Here is a 24,828-nt window from a genome sequence, read left to right on the forward strand (position 1 = left end):
GACGCACCGCTGGGAACCTTCCCTGGCTGCCGGAAGCTCTGCGCCCCCACCCCGCTTCCTGCCCCCATTGCTCCCCAGCCGCAGAGGGAGGGGTCACTTTACAGAGAGCAGGAGCAGAGCTTCTTGCAGCCAGGCAGGTTCCCGGAAGCGGATCTGACCTGGTGCCAGGAGTGGCCCCTGCAAGAGAAGCGGAAGTCCTGTCCCTCCCCAGCCCAGCCAGGACTAGCAGCTGGAGCCTGGCGCATGGTAGGAGCCTCCGGCTGGGGCGCCCCGAGCCAACTGCACCAGAACCAGGGAGCCATGCCCCACCACTTTTAACATGGGCATAGTTTGGGGGGCAGGGGTGATATTGTCCGCCCCAAACTGCAAGCCTCAGGCAGGCCTGAAGTGGTGCCAGCTGGGACTGCGCTTTACAGAGGGGGAACTGCCTGTGCTGATCCATGTCTGCCCGAGGCTTGCAGTTTAGAGGCGCAACAACATCCTTGCCCCCAGCCTGCCTGGTACTGGTGGACACCCACTTCTACAAAGGTTTTGGAACCTTGTCCCCAGACCTGCCCCTCCCCAGCGCTCAAGGGTTAAAGGGCCCTTGGGCTGGCAAGGGGGGGACCCACAGCACCCCCTGACTACGGGGCCAGAGGCGGTCACCCACCCATAAGGCCAGCCCTTTCTCCCCCACAAAAAAGTGATGACCCCGCACACATCAAGCAACTCCCATGTCTGTGCTGCCCGCTGCTCTCCGGCTGCCCAGCTCTGAAGGCAGCACCTCCATCAGCAGCAGCGCAGAAGTAAGGGTGGCAACACCACAACTCCCCTAAAATAGCCTTGAGACCCCCCCTCAACCCTCTTTTGGGTTGGGACCTCATGCTTATAACACAATGAAATTTCAGATATAAATATCCGAAACCATGAAATTGATAATTTTTAAAATCCTACGACCATGAAATTGACCAAAATGGATGGTGTATTAGGTAAGGCTCTAGCTATTATCATAGCATATTTAAAGTCTCTGTGGGGTTACAGGTATTTGGGTTACTTTAGGCGATTTCCCATTCACTGCGACATACAGTAAGTACTGTGTTGCCTGTAAATCTGCAATGTTTCGAAGTCATTCCAATCTGTACGACAGTCAGTTTTTAGTTACCATATTATGTATTCTAGCCTAACAAGGTGGCTAAACAAGATTAACGAGCATGATTAACAACAATCTACTTACCCATAGATACAAGAAATATCGATAACAACATCTATCATATCACAGCAGAGCTCATAAGTTTGCATATCCACTGGAGTACTGTCCGTTGCAATATAAATTTTACTGACTACATCAAACAGAAATGCTTTCTCAATCCCAGAATTCTAGAAACAAAGAAAAAAATCCTTTCAAGGTATACGTCTCTACAAATAATACCAAGCTTGTATACCCCACCCCTACCACACAGACAGCAAGTACAAGTGAAAATTAATATGCAATCATATTAACCATACATTAAAGCAGTTTCATATTTATAGTATGGTAACGCATAGAGGCACCCCCACAGTCAGCATTAAGGCCAATGGGAGCTGCGCCTGAGGAGCCAGTGCTTGTGGCAGGAGCAGCACGAGGAGCCCTCCTGACTGGAGCTATGCAGACATGCGGAGCCCAGTAGGGAGCTTGTGAGCCCCACCAATCCCCTCCCCACCAGCACCACCCCCTCCTCCCAGCACCAGTGAGGGTCCCAGCTGCATGCCGCAGCCCACCCACTATGCTCCAGCACCAGCGGGGATCCTTGGCCACACACCCCCAGCACCTGCAGGGCCCCGAGATCACCCCCTCACACACACTCCCCAGAGCATCGGCGGCATTCCAGCCCAAGTTTTAGTTAGGGGTATGTAGTAAAAGTCATGGACAGGTCACTGGCCGTGAATTTTTGTGTGCTGCCCATGACATGTCCATGACTTTTACTGAAAATACCCATGACTAAAACATAGTGTTAACAATAAAGATTTGCACCAGTGGCTGAAACAAAGGGAAAATTCTCAGTGGGGATCATGACAAAATTGCCAAGTGCTCCCCAGAAAAGAAACATCCAGAAGGAGAGGCAACTTTTCCAAACTTGCCAATCAAAGTAAGTTTCAGATAAGAAGAAAGTCCATTTATGGGTGCTGCCTAATACAGGTCTGAACTGTTGCTACAGCAATTCCATAATTCCATCAGAAGCCTTGAAAACCTCTGATAAACAGTTTTGATAGTTCAGACAAACTCAGTTAACAATCATTTCACTCGGTCCTGTTTTCTTTCAAAAGAACTATTTAACAAATATTTATAGATTAAAGTGACCTTCCTGCTACCTTTCACCCATTTCCAGGAATTAAGGGATTTCAGCTTGGGGTATTGTTCAGCACAATAGCCCATAACATTTTGGGCAGCTTAATTTTAAAGGACCTAAATTCATCCATCAATACAAAGGGGACTAATCCTGGGAACTCCCATCAGTAATAATAGGTGTCATGGGCTTGAATTTCTTTTATTTCAATTGGAAAACATACACCATAGATTGTTCTTAATAACACTTTCTAGTATATTGAAATTTATAGACTACACACTCTGGATATCTTACAATTCCTCAAAACCCAAGAACAAAAAAATAATATTTGATTGTCACATCTGACCAAAATGGCATCTGTACAATTTAAAAAGAGAAAAAAAGATACATTTTAACACAAAAATTCCTCATGTACTTCAAAATTCATCTAAAAATTCAGGTTTTACAAAAACACAAGATTTTAATTTCAATTTAAATTATTTAAATCCCCTATTATTTTAGTCTCCTGCAGTGTTTGAAACTCAAATATTGTAGTCTCATACATGAGTTGAATATGAAACTGAATAGAAAAGTTCTGTAAAAAGAATTAAAATGACTACTCTATTTTGTATTTCCAAGTGTGAGAAATACAGAGTAAAGAAGAGTAAAGATAAATGTAAAATCAGAGTTTTATAATCTAAGAGGGCATAATCAACATAGTATACCTTTAGTGGAGAAAGGAGAGGGTTGATGAGAGAATTCAGAAGGAAAGAAGAAATTGCTCAGATAAAATTAGAGACAGTACAAAAAAGGGTACACATACATATACACAGAAAAAGAAGTCTGAAAATATGAAACAAGAAGGATCAATATCATTATATATTGTTAGTTAGTCAGGTAAGATATAGTAACAAGTCAATACCCTAAAATATTCCAGTAATAATAATAGGAAGTGCATAGAATATCAGCATTATGTTACTTTTTAGGAAAGTGTATGAAGAATGATTGAAATATCATTGGCTCAAACTTGCCCTTGTTGAAAACACTGACAATACCCTAACAGACTTTGATGGGATTGTGCCTTATATACTGTTTTGCTTTTAAGAAAGCGAGTCAAGTTTGTTTTACCTCAAAAAAAATCAGCACTGAAGTTTCAGGGATGTGCACCTGTGATTCTAGTTTGGGCCCACTTCTAAATAAGGTGTCTTTTATTGTTTTCAGAGTACCCCACAACACTTCAGAGATAAGAAAGGTGCTGTACAACATAAAAATAGTTTCTAATATATCCAAAAATGTAAACACACATTAAAAGTAAACATATTAAACAAATCTGAGAGAGTGATAATACATAAGTAGGAAAAAGAAATGGAAGGAAGAGGTAATATCCAGCTGCCCTGGATTTAAAGGATGTGAAGCTAGAGTGAATCGATTTAAACTAAGGCAATTAAAATCACCAGTTTAAATCTATTGTAGAGAAGCTTAATTTAAAAATCAACTTTATCTTTAAAGTTTCCTAACGAAAACTTCACTTTCATCAGCAGGTGTTAGAGCCAACAACATGTAACTGTTTGATGTATTTTAAAGTAAAATATTCCCAATCCACCAAGCTAAATCTTTGGCTTAGTAAAATGTACGTTTCTTTATGCAGACACCTGGTTTAACAAAATTAATTCTTGTAAAAATGGAGAATATTTACTTTTAATTTTCATAGACATCAGATAAAATTTTGAAAAGTGTGTAATTGGCTTAGGGGTCTAAATCCCATGCACATCCAATGAGATGTAGGCTACCAAGTGCCTAGGGGTACGTTTACACAGGTGAAAAAAAAGCCTGAAGCTAGCCTGTGCCAGCCAAGTCAGGTTTGTGAACATCGCGAGACTTGGGCTGCGGGGCTGTTTCATTGCTGTGTAGACTTCTGTGCTCGGGCTGGCGCCTGAGCTCTGGGACCCTTTCACTTTGCAGGGTCCTATAGCCTAGGCTCCTGCCTGAGTCCAGATGTCCACACAGCAGTGAAACAGCCCCATGCAGCGCAAGCCCTGCGAGCCCGAGTTGGCTGGTACAGGCCAGCCATAGGTGTTTAGTTGTGCTGCACACATACCCTACGTTACTTTTGGAAATTGCACTTAGGCACTTGATAATTTTACTCATCTTACTATATTCATCCGTATATAGTACATATATATAGGATATGTAAGTTAGGTTGTGAGAATGAAACAAAACCACTGAACTTGGTATGTTAGAAATTAATGTTTTGTGTTTATAATTTTACAATCAACAAAGTATTTCACTGCTTGAAAGTTAAAAAGACATTGCCAGTACATTCCCGTCACATGAAGGATTATGCTATTTAAAACATAGGTTTTGTTGTTACTTCCTCCCAAGTGTTCAGGATGCCATAAAACAGAACAAAAGCAAATACCTGCTCCCACTTTTTGTTTTACTCAATGGAAATTTGCCTTTGACTTCAACAGCAGCAGACTAAGGATCTAAGCATTCACAATCCTAAAAATTGCTTATTACTTAGATTGTATTAAAATCTAAAACATGCTAAGTGTTCTCCATAAAGGGAAGACGTACTCCATGCTCCAAAATGCCTACCAAGCACTATGTCTGGTAATAGTCCCATTGTCTTCAATGGGACTACTCACATGGATTACGTCCAGTAGTGAGTGTTTGCAGTAACTGCCCCTTAGAATGCTCTGGGACTGAGATTTTCCCAAGAGTTCTCAATATAGCTGAGTAATTCATAATGAATAATTTCTCATTCATTTAGCGTCTTTCTCTTGCTGAATATCTGCAAGCAAAAAACGAAAAACAAAACAAATAACCATTTCCTCAGTAATCAAATATGTCTGACACATTTCTTTACTCTGTGGATTGATTAGAGATATTCAATATCTGAAATTCAAGCTGTGTTGCTTAGTGATGCGATAGCTATGATGTATGACATTTATCTAATTAAGGAACAGAAACAAACTGTGTGTCTATCCTCAAAGTGAAGGGGGCCAGGATTTGTTCCTAAATATATATGGAGTTTTAAGGAATATCAGAAGTCATTCCACAGTCAGGCCTGTAACGTTTTCATCCAGCTGTATTTAGGATTTTTATTCAATAAGCTATACAGTGTACAGAACACATAATGATTTCTAGTATTTTGCATTTTTTGTCACATATTGATCCATTCCATAGTATTAAACTGATTTTGAACTGAACCCTTTAGATAGATTGTTGTAAATCCAATTTCAGTTTTTTTAAGAGAGTGTCAGATTTAAAAAACAAAAGTAAGCTTTAGTTTGATTTTAATTCAAAAAGTTATTGATTTTTATCTCCCCTGGACCAAACAAATTCTATATCCTAGGGGATACTCTGATAAAAATAAACAAAATCCTGCTAAAAACCAAACCAAACAACAAATATTCCTCTGACTGAGGCTCAAAAGGAAGGATTTGTATGTAGCAAAGGCCTACACAGTTAAGGACCAACAGTGCTAGTTTATTTTGGCTGCCTGGAAAGCGGTAGGTAGTCTATAAAGACTACAGGTCAGGCATACTATGATCATGATTGCAAATATATTACTGCATTCTGAAAGAGTTCCCAGTGACAGAGAAACTTTGCTACAACTACTCCACCCCCAGAATCATTACAATAGATCACTATTGCTGTTGGAAGGTCTTAATGGGATAAGTGAAAACATAACCTGTGCATATTGCTCAGCTGAAAAAACACCCTTCATCTCCAACACATGGCTTCCCATGGAAAAAGCCTGATCAAAACTGATATCAAGATTCTTAATCTGATGTATTATATCTGAAGTGAAGGAAGAACAAGCCTCTTAATTTTGTGATCTGTTTACCTCTACCCAGGAGTAAGAATTTGATTTTCCCAACACTGAAGATAAGATAGTTCTGAGCCATCACACCTACAGTGTTGTTCATATGTTGCAGAGCTAGCCAGGTACAAAAGGCAAAAGAGAGGCAGTTGTATGTCACTGTTTACTGATTATACTTTACCCTGTGTTTACGAATTGGACAAGCCTCCTTGGCAAGATATACCCTGCGCAACATGGGAGGCACAGTACAGATCCTTCAAGGACACCATTTTTCAAGGTCTTGATAGAGAACTGTTCATCACTATCAACTGATTCCTGCATTCTACGCATAACTGAAAACACCTACAGGGCATCTCCAGACACACCAGAACATCCCTCCATCACTGAAGAAACAGCCTATGGTCAATCATCTCAAGAGCTGCAGAATGGTTCAGCACAAACCCTCTGCTAGTTCCAGAACGGGCAGCTGATCCCAACATAAGATTATTTATGACCCTGATTCTTAATGACTGGCATGTTGTCAACATCAGTGAAGGCTGTCACCCAAATGGGAACCTATCCAGGATACTGCTATACGGCTATCTGTCTTAGATCTTGTATAATGCTCAGTACGGTATCTTAGTACTGTTGTCCAAGTGCCTCCAGAACTGAACTACCACCACCTTTTCAATCACTTTCTATGATAATGGGAGATTGGGAATGGGTGAGACTAGATGATCACAAGGATCCCTTCTGGCCTTATAATTTATGAAAATGTCAAGTGCTGTTTAAAAACAAACAGAGAGAAGACATACCACACAGACCTAGGTCACATTCAAACCAATGTCTAAACAGATGAGGGATGACTGTCAACTCACTCTATGCACCATCTAACCTTGAAAAATAATTTGACGATCTCAAAATATTTTCAGTTTAGAAAAAATGCAGCTACATTGTTCTGTAAATCTTGCAGGCATTTGGGTGCAAATCCTTCATGAGGTAGAAACCCTCAGCTCCTACTAACTTCACTTGAAACTGGGTGTGCACAGCATCTTTCAAAAAGGCACATAGCAGTTTTTAGGATTCAATTGTTACAGAATAAATCACAAGTTTTCTTGTACTCAATCAGTTCTATGCAAAAATCTAGAAAGTACACAAAAGTACTTACTGAGATAAAGATGTTAAGGAGGTTTTCCAGGGTTGGGAGCTGTGGAATCAGTTTCTGTACCACTTTGCTAAAGGCTTCAAATATAGAATGATCATATATGCTTGTCAGATAAAAGCTGGAAAAAATGTCACCATATTTTCCTTTTAGCCATATAAAAGGAACATTCTGAATCTGTCATAATGAGCATGTAAAATATTTTGAAACACAAAGTACTTGAAGTTATACATTTTTCCCTTGTGATCAGAAGTTGCATAATGTTTCTAAAACACAGCTCTTCAACAAACTGAAGTCAATAATTAAAACAATTACATACATTTTCAAGGCTATATTTAGCATGACAGTATACAATATGAATACATAAAACCATAGATACTGCATATCTGTGCTATATATGGAGTTTAATGATGTAGTTCCCACTTCAATATCCTCTGGAAAACATTTTCTGTATACCAGGAGAGCAATATTACATAGCTTTTATGTATTGCTTTACACCTTGAAAATAGTAGGGATGAAATTAACAATGAAAAAATGCCACCAAAGTGATTAGCTACTCTATGAATTAACATGTTTGTGAAGCACTATATGCATTATGATGGCATTTCTTATTTCACAAGTCCCAAGAACAGCATTAAAGTTTTTAATGTCCTGTAGCTCCCACTTTGTTGAAGTGCATTATTTTCAATTATTTGCTAAAATAACCTGTTGTTCTTTCTACAGACTGAATAATTTAGTCAAAGACGTTACCTTTTCCCTTAATAGTCATATCTAATAAATTCTTGTTGCCTGCTACTTCAATAGATTAGAAAGTGATAAACTGTCTATAAGATAGGTTGCTCTGGGTTCTGGCTTTAGCAATAAACATGGCTTTTATTCTTTTCCAGCAGACTCTGTGCACAGTTGCTTCACTCACCTGAGGTGAATTTTCTCTAATCCAGCATCTGCAAGGTCATCATTTGCCCTCTGGTGAATGTCTCTTTGGGTTTCAATCTTGTGATCATCAGACAAACCATCCACTTTATGAATAAAGATTTCAAAGTTGATGTCTGGATTCACTTTATAAGCTCTGGTCACAGTGAGATGCAACCTAGCCAAGGCCTCCATATAATCATCCTAATAATGGAAAAATAAAACCCACAACCTTACGACAAACAGTTATGAGACAAAAGCTAAATTTTATAAGATACTTGCAGACACTTCTACAGTTCAAAATTCCTTTGTTTTAAACTTCTGGGATCATAAAGGCCTATATCTGCACAAAAGTCCAACTGCCGTCACTAGCAACTCCATGAAAGGAACCAGAGACTTTAAAGCAGACTAGTTATTTTTGCATTTAAAATAAAAACTAAACTAGGTTTTGAATCTTTATTTGCAAAAAAGAGGTTAAAAAATAAACCAACTCTATCAACTTAATTGTAATTGGTGGTTATAGTCTTCAAAAGCACTTAAGTCCCATTAAAAGTCAACAGGACTTCGGCTCTAAGTCCCTTAAGTGCTTTTGAAAATTTGACTGTCTCCATGTTTGCCATTCCATTTGCTTATAGCTGGAGGAGAAAAACAACGAAGACAAACAGGTGGCCTGAATACCACCCTTATAACTTTCTCTTTACCTGAGAATCTATGACAAATATCAGTGCTCCAGTGCCTCTGAAAATCATCTCATAGTCAAATGTAGGGTCAAAGAAGTCAATTTGCCCAGGAAAGTCCCATATCTGAAAGTTAACAAAGGAGCTGTTGGAAACATCTTCTCTGCAGATCTTGTTAGTGCTCTCCAAGAAAAGGGTTTCATTTGGAGACATTTTGTGAAAGACAACTTTCTGAATGGAAGACTTCCCACTTCTTCTCAGTCCCATGAGTAGGATTCTTGGCTTAACTTCAGTACTGAAGGGATCACTGAAATCCAAAACTGAATAAACCACACAATAAGCAGAATGATACACTCCAGCAGGGATAAATTACAACAGTTGTATTTATATTAAATACTATATTATATGCACTTTATATTTATTTACATTTTGCAGTGTTAATTACAGTACTTTATTTTACGTGCATTTATATCTGCACCTAGACTACAACTGCCAACCTCAGAAAGTGGAAAGAAAGATATTTAAAATAAGATTTCTTCCCCCCTCCTAAACTAATATTTGAGAACCTACTACTTCTCACCTGAAAAAAAGATGAAGAATGCTCAGGGCAAGATACCTGAGTAGAGAGCTATTAGGTGGCATCAAACACACATGTTCACACAAAAACAAACTCTTCATGCCTCCCACAACCTAAAAACATCTAGGTCTAATTTGCATTATAATCAGATACGTATTTTGCAGCTTATAGCTTATAGCTGGAGGAGAAAAACAACGAAGACAAATTATATTGTTTTTGTGGAGTAATAGAAATAACCAGCATCCAGTTAGGGAATGTACACTCTTAAGGACCATCACTCCCTGCTGTCACTTCACTATTTATCTTACTGCTCACTGATGCCCACCATGTAGCCTGAATGCTCAGCAGCCCTAGAATGAGAATTTGGTATGCTACTACTGTACTGCACTGTAATTGGCATCAGAACAGAGTTAATAGACCAGACCTATCAGTGCTGACAATTTTGGACCTCATATTGCAAATCATCTTGTGCAGAACTCCCACTGAAGAAATCACAGTTCTGTGTGCTGTGCATTTGCAGGATTGAAGCCTCAACGAACATTTTTAAATGATGTACAGTACAGCATGAGGGGGAATCAAATGTGTGTTGCAAGTCCCCAGTGAGGCCATATATTTTTCCACAGTGTAAAGTGATAACACGTTTTGCAGTGACTGAGATGACAGAGGGCTTTAAAATGTACCCATTCATTGATATAAAGCCAGAAGTATAATCGCTCTTCATTTCTCCCCAGCTTGAAGCCTTACAGCCACAGCAAGATCACCATTTTTTTTTTTACAGTAAGTCTGCAACCCAGCAACCTTTCAGACTCTCACTCTACCTGCATCAGCTGCTTTGGAGTACAGGATTTTAAGAATACGTACTCCTTTTGGCCTTGACTGCTGCAACCCCACAACTCTTTTCAAATTACTTTTGCTGAGATACTCTACCTGGCTTGTCACTCTAACTACATTACTCCCCTCTTCGAGTCCCTCCATTGGCTCTCCCTCCTCCACCACAACAAATACTGTACAAACTTTTCCTTGATTTTTTAATGGCCTTTCTTAATTTAGACCTACCTAATTAACTGTTCTGTTATGAGATAAATCCCTGCCTTTGTTCTGCCAAGGATGCCAGTCTTCATCACCTGCTTATCGGCTTCCCTTCACTCTTTCTCTTATGCTTACCTATACACAAGTGAAAGATTCCTTGTCAAAATCCGTACGGCTACCTCCTTATTCTCCTTCAGATCTTTCCTAAAAAGGCACCTCTACGACAATGCCTACAAGTCACTGCTGACTGAAAATGGTTCAGTAGGTAGAAGGTTGCTATTACTGCTGATTAGCTGTGTGTGAACGGTTCACCAACATTTGATGAAACATGCTTCTGTTACTGTTACCTCATCCACCCATCCTGATTGCTTATTTTAGACACCTGTTATACCATGTCTTTAGATAATAAAATCTTTTGGGGCACGTGCCTCTTTTCACCCAGACTGAATACACACTATCATGTATCACCTCAGGAATATGTGCATGAGGTGGAGATCAGAGAGCCTCTCACAAACTGTAAAAGAATCACAGATAATAAAATTATCAGGTAGTTTTTGGCACAGGGGAGCTATTATCCACAGCTCTAGTCTAAAAATCTTCATTCTTATACCACCTGCCACTGCAGCTCAAACTAAAAAAAAAACAAACCAAGATCATTTTCTATTGCACTCTCATTTTATGACTCAGTCCTTCCATCCACAATTGTGTAACTATCAAAGAAATGTTAGAAGCATCTCTCTTTTTGGATTAATGCTTTGTTTTAAACAATTTGCTTCTTTCTTATTTGGTTTTATTTAAAAAAAAACTAACAGTATTCTCTCACACGCAACCCAGCTTTGAAAACTTGCATATGTATGTATGTATCTGTGCATATGTGCAGGCATGTTATCTGTTAACAGCCATAGCATTCAAAAACAACACCAGAGACAGATTGTCATAGTACTGATGTAGGTAGGAAACGATGGTCCCACTAGTAATGCAAAGAGAAAGTGATTACCAGGCTGCAGTTTAGCCTTCATTTATGTCATTTTGATTCAAGAGAGATAATTTTGTGGATCTTGACACAGACTCAGAAAGCACTTGCCTAGTGATCTTCCTTGTATTTCTATGCAAAAGATAAGAATTAAGAACAGTATCAACAATGTGATTCTAATATCACTGTCCTTTTGTTGTCTAATTAAACTTGAAATACTTTAAAAATGTTTTTTAAAATAATCTAATTTCTCTTTATCCAATAGCAAGGATTATTGTTGGTTATCCAGACAGCTACTGGCTCTATCCAGTTGGGGGTGGGAGGAAGGGGGAAGAGTAGAATAATACTTTTTCTTGCTGACTCAGTCTGCTAGAGTTACAGACCATCCTATGCAGGATTGTAAGCCTCTAAAGAAAATACATGCCATAGGTGCTTCAGGAGGAGAAGGTGGCAACTTAGCAGGCAGCAGTCTTCCTTCTAGGCCAGTACTGAACCAAAGCCTCAGCACAGCGTTGAGGCTCATTGGGCTGTTGGAAGTTCGATCTCCAACAGAAGAGATGTTACTGTGTGCTATTGGACAGCTTGTATTAAACTCCAGAGGTGGTTGCTTTTCAACAGAGGTGAAATTTAGAGGAACAAACTATTCCAGCATAAGCACCAGTGTACCAGTATAAGCATCCACACAAAGGGACATAACAATTTAACTTTTTCAGTAAATTACAAAGATAACCGAAATAGTTAAATTGATAAAAAGCTTTATATGAGGCTTATGAGTTTTTAAAATGTTTTGAGACCTTAGGCTGAAAGGTGTTACTGGATATAATTACAAAGTACTTTCATGCAATTCTGCAACATTTTGTCTGTACCATAAAGCACATACAAGGAACAGACACATGAACACAGCATATATGAAGGATCAAGATAGCAGCAGACAGCAGTCTGCCTCAGAGAACAAATGTTGCAGCAGACTAACAACATTGGCAACAACTAAACACCTCAACAGAAAAGAGAACTCTCACACCCACCATGAAAGACATATTGTTAGTTCACTGTTGATGTAGTGTACAGATATATTATAGCAGCAAAGAGAGATTGTCTTCACTTGTTGTGTATGTAACAATTACTCTTCTTCCTTCACTTCTCTGAAAACATCTTTTGGACCAAAACCCAAAAATGATACTTTTTAGACAAAGGACCAACCTTCATGAAAAGGTACCAAAATTCAAAATGAATGAGTTCAGGAATGGCAAATGAAGGATTTGATCCTGCAAGTTCTTGACTGCTGATTAGGACCATATATATGCCTTCAGCAGAAACAGTTGCTGGGGAAGGGAGATCTGCAAGATACCTGACAATGAAAGGAGCTTTATGCGATCAGTCTAAGATCCAATCTAACTCATAGTATTCATTCCCCAATAAACATTTTACAATTAATGACACTGTCATAATTTATAATTGACTTAATTCAGGGAAACACTCTAAGTAAATCTGGTATGGAAAATTATCTCAATGACTGGCATACTTGAATGTCATCTTCTGATCACCAAGCATTTAATATGTAATCCGGATCCAGAGTCAAACTTTGAGCATCTGAAATTCAAACTCAGTTCCAATTTCAAAAGAAAAATTTAATGACCTGAACTAATCTCCCCAAACTCAACCATCTCCCAGCTTTGGAAGGTTTGAAATCCAGAAATAAATGTTGTAGCTCAGGCCCATCTTTATAAAGTACTGTAGGAGACAGTTATGTATGACATGACAAAAGATTCTAGAGTAGTAATCTAATGTACTTCTATCGCTACACAAGTGTATGTATTCAAAGTGAAATACTATTAAAGTTAAACAAGTACAGGCACCTCTTGATGACTAATGTTACATAAATTGATGTTTTGTTTGCATGCGGGAAAAATTCATGTCAGTGCAGGGAGACCTACACAAGAACCTAAGAGGGGTTGAAGTAGTATAGATTCTCTGCACTGGGTGAATTTTGCCCATAAAGTGTAAGCTATGTGTTGTCATCAAGCCTATATGTTCTTCCAGAAATTGGGTATGTTACTTGAAGTACACATGCTTGGGGTGTGCACATCAGGCATGTAAAAAAATGTAGTGCATATCCTGCTATGTGTCTTGCGTTAATTATTCAAGTGTTATTCCAGGGGAACTAATATCTTGTCTGTATTGGCACAGAGCATCACATTGGCACCACCTACTGGCTCAAGAGCAGCTAGACTAGGCAGCCACTGATTGTGACATAGTGTTATCGGAATGGCTGAGGTTAAGTGCAGATGATGCTATAAACTCCCTGATCCCATGATTTTTAGATAATTTTAAAAGGCCTGTACCCATACCCCCTTGTACTATGATCCCATTAGATATCACGAGTTAAACAGTGTCAGGTTGGATAATACATGGATGAAAGCCCTCCAAGTAAAACATAGTTGTTGCAGAAAGTGGTGTTGGCAATTCGGTGCGGGGGGAGAAGGGAGGGACCTCATTATTTTTCATGAATAACAAACCCTAGCTCAAGCATGGTGTTGTGATAATTCCATTGCTGGAGGTATGGTCTTGTGGACAAAACAAACCAAAGTTCTGGGACTTCATAGTTTGTTTTTTTCTAGAAAAGAAAAAGAAAAAAAGGTGTTTGAAAGATTCCCATTGCTTCAAAATATACAGTACAGTCGCATCAATGTGTATGTACACGTGTTTATATAGGGTATGCCTACACTGTAATTAGATATCTGCAGCTGGACCATGCCCCGTGACTCAGGCTCGCAGGCTTGGGACTAAGGGGCTGCTTAATTGTGGTGAAGACATTCGGGCTTGGACCGCAGCCCAAGCTCTGAGACCCTCCCACATCGCAGTGTACTAGAGCCCAGGCTCCAGTTCAAGCCTGAACATCTACACTGAAATTGAACAGCCCCTTCGCCCGAGTACACAAGCCACCTGACACAGGCCAGTGCGGGTTTTTAATTACAGTGTAGATATACCTATATAGGGCAATTTGCTAACTGTCTTGGCCAACTCAAGATCATAAGTGAAAAACTTTTGATGATTTATTTAATCTTTGGATGAAAGACTGTCTTTTGCTTTCCTTCTAGTCTGTGCTTTTTTTTTTTTTTTGCATGTTTCAAAGAATTAAAAAAAAATTATTTTGTCCAAAACCAAATTATTCTTAATGACTTGAATTTTTAAATGAATTGTCATGTTGGGTAAACTTTGCCAAACTGCTCAACTTTTTCTGAAATCCTAATTTAAAGACTGCTTAATGTTAAAACTATACTTAAAAACAATTGATGTGAATTGTATTGCTTTTAGGACTGTAATTTAGCTTTCTTATTTTTCAAGTTTCAGAGCTGGAGATAGATAAATTATATTTTCAGACCTATGACGAGATGGCAGAATTGCTAGAGCATTTTCCTTTGAGAAGATTAGAGATTTCCTTATATGTAGAGGAATGGGAAGATACATTGTCCGCCCACATTCTTTTGTTGAATGCATGACAAGTCCCTCCCCAGCTTGCCACAGAAATGCCTGTAGATACGTCACTACAACTTTCCAGACTAGGTTACTGAATTGTAGTTATGATATGACAAACACTACTCTACACATTTCACTTACTCTGGTAGTGGGGAAAAAAATCTATTCTTCCCTTTACAGAATAAAATTAGTATAATCATTGATATTTCTTACTGAAAAGGCTAACATTTATAAAAGTGAAGTTTACGCATAGTACAAATCTTAAAGATGTCAACAGTTTCCACTGGAGGGCAGCATGATCCTTTATCTTAATTTTCATCTGAAACCATGAAAATCCAGATTGCTAGTTAAATAATGTGCCCTTCGGAAGTATTCACAAATCAAGTTTTGTGCAAAACAACCTATCCAGAAGCACTTTCTTACACAGTGGAGATGCCTTTAGGCCATGACAGAATTCAGATATCAACAGCAGTTTTGCACATATTTATACAGTGTCACTGGCATACACACTGTGTTACAGAGAAAAAGCAAAACAAAAGCCCTTCTCAGAGAATTTATAATCATTGAGAGCAGTATATAGTCTTTACTGTGTTCTGCTAGTGAGGGTAGTACATAGTGTATACCATATTAGCTCCCTCACATTACTGGAGATGCTCACTAATATTTAAAGCAACACTCCATGCTTTAAGAAAAGGAGTACTTGTGGCACCTTAGAGACTAACCAATTTATTTGAGCATAAGCTTTCGTGAGCTACAGCTCACTTCATCGGATGCATACTGTGGAAACTGCAGAAGACATTATATACACAGAGACCATGAAACAATACCTCCTCCCACCCCACTCTCCTGCTGGTAATAGCTTATCTAAAGTGATCACTCTCCTTACAATGTGTATGATAATCAAGGTGGGCCATTTCCAGCACAAATCCAGGTTTTCTCACCCCCCCACCCCCATACACACACAAACTCACTCTCCTGCTGGTAATAGTTCATCCAAAGTGACCACTGTCCCTACAATGTGCATGATAATCAAGGTGTGCCACAAGTACTCTTTTCTTTTTGCGAATACAGACTAACACGGCTGTTACTCTGAAACTCCATGCTTTATAGGTTTCTTTCAAATAGTCCTCTTTAAGTCCCTATCCTGTGTCCCACCCCAAATTGTGGGGGACAATTACGATATATCCCTTGCCTAGTTCACAGAAGCTGGCGTTGCAAGACATGTACGTGCCACATCCGCTAAAGATTCATATGTCCCTTCATGCTTCAACCATCGTTCCAGAGGACATGCGTCCATGCTGATGATGGGTTCTGCTCGATAACTATCCAGAATAGTGCAGACCAACGCATGTTCATTTTCATCATCTGAGTCAGAAGCCACCAGCAAAAAGTTGATTTTCTTTTTTGGTAGTTCGGGTTCTGTAGTTTCTGCATTGGAATGTTGCTCTTTTAAGACTTCTGAAAGCATGCTCCACATCTGTCCCTCTCAAATTTTGGAAGGCACTTCAGATTCTTAAATCTTGGGTCGAATGCTGTAGCTATCTTTAGAAATATCACATTGGTACCTGCTTTGTGTTTTGTCAAATCTGCAGTGAAAAGCGTTTTTAAGATGAACAACATGTGCTGGGTCATCATCTGAGACTGCTATAATACAAAATACATGGCAGAATGCAGGTAAAATGCAGAGCAGGAGACATATAATTCTTCCCCAAGGAGATCAATCACAAATTTGATTAACGCATTATTTTTTTAACGAGTGTCATCAGCATGGAAGCATGGCCTCTGGAATGGTGGCCAAAGCACGAAGGGGCATATGAATGTTTGGCATATCTACTACATATATACCTTCCAACGCCGGCTATAAAAGTGCCATGTGAATGTCTGTTCTCACTTTCAGGTGACATTGTAAATAAGCAGTGGGCAGCATTATCTCTCGTAAATGTAAACAAACTTGTTTCTCTTAGTGATTGGCTGAACAAGAAGTAGGACTGAGTGGACTTGTAGGCGCTAAAGTTTTATATTGTTTTGTTTCTGAGTGCAGTTATGTTACAAAAAAAAAATCTGTATTTGTAAGTTGAGCTTTCACGATAAAGAGATTGCAATAGGAGGTAAATTGAAAAATATTATTATTTCTGTTTATCATTTTTACAGTGCAAATATCTGTAATAAAAATACACCTCTACCCCGATATAACGCGACCCGATATAACAGTGGTTCGCATACAACGCAGCAAAGCAAGCCTCTTCTTCCCTGCCCCCCGGCCCAGGTCTGGGAGGCAGGAGCTGTGGGGGGGCACTATTGGGGGCCCCACAGGCCCAGAGTGGCCCGGGTGATTAACAGGGGGCTGGGAGCAGCCTGCTCTGCTTCCCACGCCCCAGCCCCGTCGCTCAGGGGAGGGGACTTGGGAGAAGGGATCCTGCCCCACACTCACCGGCAGCGGCCCCAGCCCGCTCCACTCCGCTACCTCCCAGCTGCGGCGCTCCATTTCCCGCCACCGGTGAATACGGGGGGGCGTCCTTTCCCCAACCTCCCCACACTCACCGGCGGCGGGAAGCGGAGCGCCGCAGCTGGGAGCTAGCGGAGTCGAGGGGGCTGGGGCCGCGTCGCTCTGCTTCCCACCGCAGGTGAGTGCGCGAGGCATCCTTTTCCCAACCTCCCTGCACTCACCGGCAGCAGTGGAAGCAGAGCAGCAAGGCCCCAGCCCACCTCACTCCGCCAGCTCCCAGCCGCGGCGCTCTGCTTCCCACCACCGGTGAGTGAGGGGGGCGTCCTTTGCCCAACTTCCCCGCACTCACCGGTGGTGGGAAGCAGAGCGCCGTAGCTGGGAGCTGGCAGTGAGTGCCTGTCAGGGGGCTGGGGTGTGGATAGAAGTCGGGGCAGTCAGGGGACAAGGAGCAGGGGGGTTAGGTAAGGGGTGGCGTCCTGGGGATGATTAGGGATGGGGGGGGGTCCTCTGGAGGGGGCAGTCAGGGGACAAGGAGCAGGGGGGCCAAAGCAAGTTCAATATAATTCAATTTCACATATAATGCGGTAAGATTTTTTGGCTCCCGCGGACTGCATTATATTGGGGTAGAGGTATAATATAAAGTGACCACTGTGCTCTTTGTATTTTTGTTGTAATTGAAATCAATGTATCTGAAAATGTAGAAAAACATCCAAAATATTTAATAAATTTCAACTGGTATTCTATTGTTTAACAGTGTGATTAAAACTGCGATTAATCGTGATTAATTTTTTAAATTTTTTGAGGGGAGGGATAGCTCAGTGGTTTGAGCATTGGCCTGCTAAACCCAGGGTTGTGAGTTCAATCCTTGAGGGGGCCATTTAGGGATTTGGGGCAAAAATTGGGGATTGGTCCTGCTTTGAGCAGGGGGTTGGACTAGATGACCTCCTGAGGTCCCTTCCAATCCTGATATTCTATGATTCTATGAAATTGTGGTTAATTTTTTGAGTTAATCATGTGAGTTAACTGCAATTAATCAACAGCCCTAGTTCATACATACTAGAAGTGGGGGTGGGAGAGAGATGATGTTCTTATCGCTAAAGAACAAACTGAGAATCAGAAGATCTGGTGGGTCTGTGGCAGAACAGAACCCAGATCTGGCATTCTGGTCCTGTATGATTTTTGGCCAGTCACATAGGTGCTTTGTTGTACAGTTTCCCATCTGCAAGTGAGAATATTTTTTATTACATACTCTCAAGTGGGTTGTGAGGCTTTACAAAATTAAGTGCTCTGAGGTCTTTGAATGGAAAAACAAAGAATGATTATATGTGGAAAGCTAGAAGATTACTGTGTTTTATGCACTAATATTTTCCAGTGTTCAGCCAAAAGGCAAGTAACTACTAGTCTTGGGAGGTGATCCACAGTATGTTCAGAAACTCCCTTTGCATGTACAATCATAACCCCTATGTTTATATGTTGGAGTACAGGGACAAAGCAAACTAATAACTTTTGGAAAAAGTTATCTGCCATGTATTGATCTTCCTCCACTCCTCTTTCATGGGAAGGAGGGATCTGTGACTCTGATCTTTTCAGAGTTTGCTCCATGGGTCACAGACAAGGGTACAGGTAAGTCAAGTAAGCCAAGGGTAAGAGAAAGACATGTTTCTCTCCAGCCCAATGGAAGTTAAGTAAAGGAGATAACACAGCTCCAGGATCCCTCTATAGAGACTCTGCCCTTTTCAGGCCTCAGAAGCAACAGGCAGGTCAGATCCACTCAATTTCCAAGAGAGCTGTTGGTGGCCAGAGCCTTCTTGGAGACACAGAGTCTCTATGAACTGCCCTACCCACCTGTGGATTCCAGAGAGCCATCCTGTTTAGAAGAGGGTCTCATGGTTCATTCAAGGGAAAGAGAGTACCCCTGAAGGAACAACAGAGGATAAATTCCATAAGGGGATCCCTCCCTCAGTGCTTTTGCCTCCTCCAGATGTTTCTGGGACACAGCTGTTTTCATCAGTTAAATATAATATTATTATGCTACTATGAAAAAAATGTTTTCTAGAGTTGTTTTTTTTAACTGCTGCAGTGACAGCAAGGGTCTACTGAGAAATAATCACCATTCTCTTCTCAGTAAATTCCTTTGGATTACTTGTCCACAGCAAGTCTTAAACTCTACCCAAATTAAGAGTTATTTAAAAATAAACATGCTGTCAATTAGGAAACAAAAAAATTATAACTAATTTATATCAATCTTTGCAGACAGCTTTCCTAGCAAAAGTGTTCATATATGACACGTTGGGAAAAAGATGTGGACAGACAAATTACTCCAGAGGAATGGGGTTTGATTTGATTTGATCAGCAACACACATCTGTAGCACAACAAAATAAAATTTCTTTAAGATACTGTTTCAATTGTACCTCATACCAGACAGCTTAAAAAGAGAGAGAGATTGTATGGGGATAAATGTTGAGAAACTGTGGTGAAAGATGAGATTTTATGTATGTATGCAGGACATGTCCAGTCATTAGAAAGTATGGGGATGCAATCTGTAGCCACATATCACAAACTATTGGATATTTATTATCAAATGATCCTTTGGTAATCATCCTGGGACTTCCTAGTGGTCACACAAAGGAAATAAAGAATTAATCTCTCATCTGCTAGTAGCTGCTAGGATATTGGTGGCATCTCACTGTAAAAAGAAAAATAGTCCAACTTCGGAGGAATGCTTCAAAAATATGGAAGGCTGTGGTTATGAAAAAATTAACACAAAAACTATGTATCCAGCAAAATAGACAGAGAACAGATAGATACTTAGCTATTTGGTTGCATTTTATTCAATATTCAGACGTAGTACATTCACCTGCAAAAACACCAGGACACCTGTCCAATTTTTTTGAATATTGATATATATTGATATTTGATAGACATACCTGGTCTGTTAAATGTGTATACAGAGATTTCACTCAATATAATAAAATCACTAGAAATTACATAAGTGTTATAATGATGTTCATTCTGTAATATGGTAATATCCTGTTAAACAGAAAGACTGGATGAATATATTCCTGTATCTCTTTAAACAAAAGCTAACTGTTGTAATGAATTGCTTTGTTTCTGACATTTACATGACAAGGATTTGTAAACTAGTTAAAACTTCCTAAATAAATAAGTAGTTTGAAAAAATAAATACACTAACACAGAAAATCCCTTACTCAGATTTTTTAAGTGATTTTAAAAGTAATAATACCTATTGCACCATATCATTGTATATCAATGAATATTTGGCTTTGTACTTAAAAAGCAACTCCCTGAAATATTCAGTGTTCTCCAAGCTCTTTTGTAAAATGTAACAGTGTTTCAAGGGAAAAACAGTGCATATTCTAAGTGAAAGCAACAGGTGTTGGCCTGGCCTACCCCTTTTGTAATGTATTTCCCAACAAGCATTTGTTTTGTAGCATCACTGTTGCCTCCACATGCACTGAAGGATGAAGCAAATGGCAACGCAGGCACCCACAGCAACACGTATATGCACACAGTCACACAGGCATTTAAGCAGAGCCTGGAAATCTGGGGACTGACATTCACAGCTGCAGAGCAGCCCTGGACACAGAACTATTTGCTTGCTGCTGCCTTTTATAGCCTGACATCTGTCCTCCCCGCTTCTTGGCACTCTAAAGAAACATCACCAAGCTATGTCCATTCATATTATACATGGAAAACTTTCATGGCAGAAGACATGGTAAGTACTATATGGAGATGTTTTTGTGTTTGAATGTCTCCTATTCCCATTCCCTAACACATATAACCAGTGCTGCTCTCCTTCTCCCCCCACCAGAACACTGAGTCCCCATGTCCCACCATCCATTCCTGTTCATATTTCCTAATGCATCCCTATTCCTCGTACATTCTCTTCACCATACAGCCACCTTGTTCTCCCTTCCTGCCTCCTACTCCATAACACAGCCAACTTTGACAAGCTCACACTTGCTTACTCTCCCTCCCGCCACAATACAGTGATCACTGCCCTACCTCCCTACTCAGTATCCCTTACACCCTCCCAAAACAGACCCTATCCCAGGGGTGGGCAAACTACAGCCTGGGGGCCATATCTGGCCCTTCAGAAGTTTTAATACAACCCTTGAGCTCCTGCTGGGGAGCGGGGTCCAGTGCTTGCCTCACTCCAGCGCTCTAGCCGGGGGCTTGCCCTGCTCTGTGCAGCTCCCAAAAGCAGTGCCATGTCCCCGCTCCAGCTTCTATGCCTAGAGGCAACCAGGGCGCTCCACACACAGCCTCCGCAACTCCCATTGGCCAGAAACCATGGCAAATGGGAGCTGCAGGGGCGGCACCTGCGGACGGGGAGCATGCAGAGATGCTCGGCTGCGCCTCCCCTTAGAAGCCAGAGGGCGGACATGCTGCTGCTTCCGGGAGCTGCTTGAGGTAAGTGCCGGCTGGAGACTGCATCCCTGACCCCCTCCCACACCCCAACCCCTGCCCTGATCCCCCTCCCACCCTCCGAACACCTTGGTCCCAGCCCAGAGTACCCTCTTGCACTCCCAACCCCTCATCCCCAGCCCCACCCCAGAGCCCGTATCCCCAGTCAGAGCCCTCGATCCCCTTCACACCCCAAACCCTGCCCCAGCCCGGAGCCCCCTCCTGCACCCTGAACTTCACATTTCTCGCCCCACCCCAGAGCCCGCATACCCACCCACACTGCAACCTCCAATTTCATGAGCGTTCATGGCCTGCCGTACAATTTCCATACCCAGATGTGGCCCTCAGACCAAAACGTTTGCTTACCCCTGCCCTAACGCCATCCTATACCCCCCCCCCATCACCAAATCCTGTCCCATCCCACACCCACCCAGCCAACCCCTTCCTTTATCCCATCCTCAGGGCCAGGACCTCCCCCTATTCCCAAAGAGCCAGACTCTTCTCCCTCCCCCACACTCAGACCCTACCTTGGTCCATCCCCCTACACCCAGAGCCAGTCCCCCCTCCCCACAGAGCCAGTCCAGTCTCTCTAGCCCCTACCCACTCTCCAGTCAGTGTATGCCTTTATCCTATCCCCGCATCCAGAGCCAGCTCCTCCCCATCCCCATAAAACCAGACCCAGCCCTGCCCCATTCCCCGTTCCCCCACACCCAGACGCAGTCCCTCATTGCCATAGTGCCTGCCTCTGTGCCCTCCCGAGAGAGCCAGTCACCCCAGCCCATGCCCCTCACAGACAGCCCATCTTGCCTCATCCCTCCATATCTACAGTGCCAGCCCCTTCCCCACCCCACACAGCCAGCCCCTGCCTTGCCTCATCCCCCCATACCTACAGTGCCAGCCCCTTCCCCACCCCACACAGCCAGCCCCTGCCTTGCCTCATCCCCCCGTACCTACAGTGCCAGCCCCTTCCCCACCCCACACAGCCAGCCCCTGCCTTGCCTCATCCCACCGTACCTACAGTGCCAGCCCCTTCCCCACCCCACACAGCCAGCCCCTGCCTTGCCTCATCCCCCCGTACCTACAGTGCCAGCCCCTTCCCCACCCCACCCAGCCAGCCCCTGCCTTGCCTCATCCCCCCATACCTACAGTGCCAGCCTCTTCCCCACCCCACACAGCCAGCCCCTGCCTTGCCTCATCCCCCCGTACCTACAGTGCCAGCCCCTTCCCCACCCCACACAGCCAGCCCCTGCCTTGCCTCATCCCCCCATACCTACAGTGCCAGCCCCTTCCCCACCCCACACAGCCAGCCCCTGCCTTGCCTCATCCCCCCGTACCTACAGTGCCAGCCCCTTCCCCACCCCACACAGCCAGCCCCTGCCTTGCCTCATCCCCCCGTACCTACAGTGCCAGCCCCTTCCCCACCCCACACAGCCAGCCCCTGCCTTGCCTCATCCCCCCGTACCTACAGTGCCAGCCCCTTCCCCACCCCACACAGCCAGCCCCTGCCTTGCCTCATCCCCCCGTACCTACAGTGCCAGCCCCTTCCCCACCCCACACAGCCAGCCCCTGCCTTGCCTCATCCCCCCATACCTACAGTGCCAGCCTCTTCCCCACCCCACACAGCCAGCCCCTGCCTTGCCTCATCCCCCCGTACCTACAGTGCCAGCCCCTTCCCCACCCCACCCAGCCAGCCCCTGCCTTGCCTCATCCCCCCATACCTACAGTGCCAGCCTCTTCCCCACCCCACACAGCCAGCCCCTGCCTTGCCTCATCCCCCCGTACCTACAGTGCCAGCCCCTTCCCCACCCCACACAGCCAGCCCCTGCCTTGCCTCATCCCCCCATACCTACAGTGCCAGCCCCTTCCCCACCCCACACAGCCAGCCCCTGCCTTGCCTCATCCCCCCGTACCTACAGTGCCAGCCCCTTCCCCACCCCACACAGCCAGCCCCTGCCTTGCCTCATCCCCCCGTACCTACAGTGCCAGCCCCTTCCCCACCCCACACAGCCAGCCCCTGCCTTGCCTCATCCCCCCGTACCTACAGTGCCAGCCCCTTCCCCACCCCACACAGCCAGCCCCTGCCTTGCCTCATCCCCCCGTACCTACAGTGCCAGCCCCTTCCCCACCCCACACAGCCAGCCCCTGCCTTGCCTCATCCCCCCGTACCTACAGTGCCAGCCCCTTCCCCACCCCACACAGCCAGCCCCTGCCTTGCCTCATCCCCCCATACCTACAGTGCCAGCCTCTTCCCCACCCCACACAGCCAGCCCCTGCCTTGCCTCATCCCCCCGTACCTACAGTGCCAGCCCCTTCCCCACCCCACCCAGCCAGCCCCTGCCTTGCCTCATCCCCCCATACCTACAGTGCCAGCCTCTTCCCCACCCCACACAGCCAGCCCCTGCCTTGCCTCATCCCCCCGTACCTACAGTGCCAGCCCCTTCCCCACCCCACACAGCCAGCCCCTGCCTTGCCTCACCCCACAGTGCCAGCCCCTCCCCCAGCACCGGGTCCGCTCCCGGCCCCGCAGGCTTGGCGCGGCGGCGGCGCTGCCCTCCCCAGCACGGCGGGGCACTCACACGCTTCGTCGGCGCCGGTCTCCGGGTCTCCATCCGAGAAGGACTCGGCCCCATCCCCGTAGTCCGCGAGCCCAACAAGTTCATCTTCCTCCTCCTCCTCCTCCTCCTCCTGCGGCTTCCTCGGCACCTGGCTCATCGCGGCCGCCCCCCGCCGCTGCCGCGGGAGGTTCCGATTCGATCCCTTCCCCGCAGGTCTCGGGCCGGGCGGTGCTGCGACCGGAGCAGCCAGCCAGAGCCCCGCGTCCTCCCAGCGGAGCGAGCGAGAGAGACTGCGTGACCCGAGTCACCTGACACAGTCGGGCGGTCACTTACTCACACAGGCACCGCCGCCACGCTCTGCACACGCACGGCAGGGCCGCGCACCCTGCCGCGGCACACGGCTCCGGCAGGGCCACGCACTCCGCCCAGCCCCCGGCGCTGGCACAGGGGCACTGCCACACTTGCGCGCCGAGCCGGCCCAGTCACACCCACTCCTTCCGC

General features: G+C 43.7%; 1 protein-coding gene across 1 annotated transcript in view; it reads right to left on the reverse strand.

Annotated features, from left to right (window-relative positions):
• Positions 1-24,582, reverse strand: part of RRAGD (Ras related GTP binding D) — a 31,773-nt gene extending 7,191 nt beyond the window's left edge. Inside the window, exons 1-5 of the mRNA XM_077811673.1 lie at positions 24,349-24,582; positions 8,866-9,161; positions 8,169-8,368; positions 7,259-7,373; positions 1,214-1,356 (exon numbers count right to left, since the gene is read on the reverse strand). Coding sequence (XP_077667799.1) covers positions 1,214-1,356; positions 7,259-7,373; positions 8,169-8,368; positions 8,866-9,161; positions 24,349-24,484 — 890 coding nt within the window. The 5' untranslated portion in view covers positions 24,485-24,582. The remainder of the gene's footprint in view (positions 1-1,213; positions 1,357-7,258; positions 7,374-8,168; positions 8,369-8,865; positions 9,162-24,348) is intronic.
• Between the last annotated feature and the right edge of the window lie 246 nt (positions 24,583-24,828).

The sequence above is a fragment of the Eretmochelys imbricata genome, chromosome 3 (assembly GCF_965152235.1).
Source record: "Eretmochelys imbricata isolate rEreImb1 chromosome 3, rEreImb1.hap1, whole genome shotgun sequence".
NCBI classification, from domain to species: domain Eukaryota; kingdom Metazoa; phylum Chordata; order Testudines; family Cheloniidae; genus Eretmochelys; species Eretmochelys imbricata.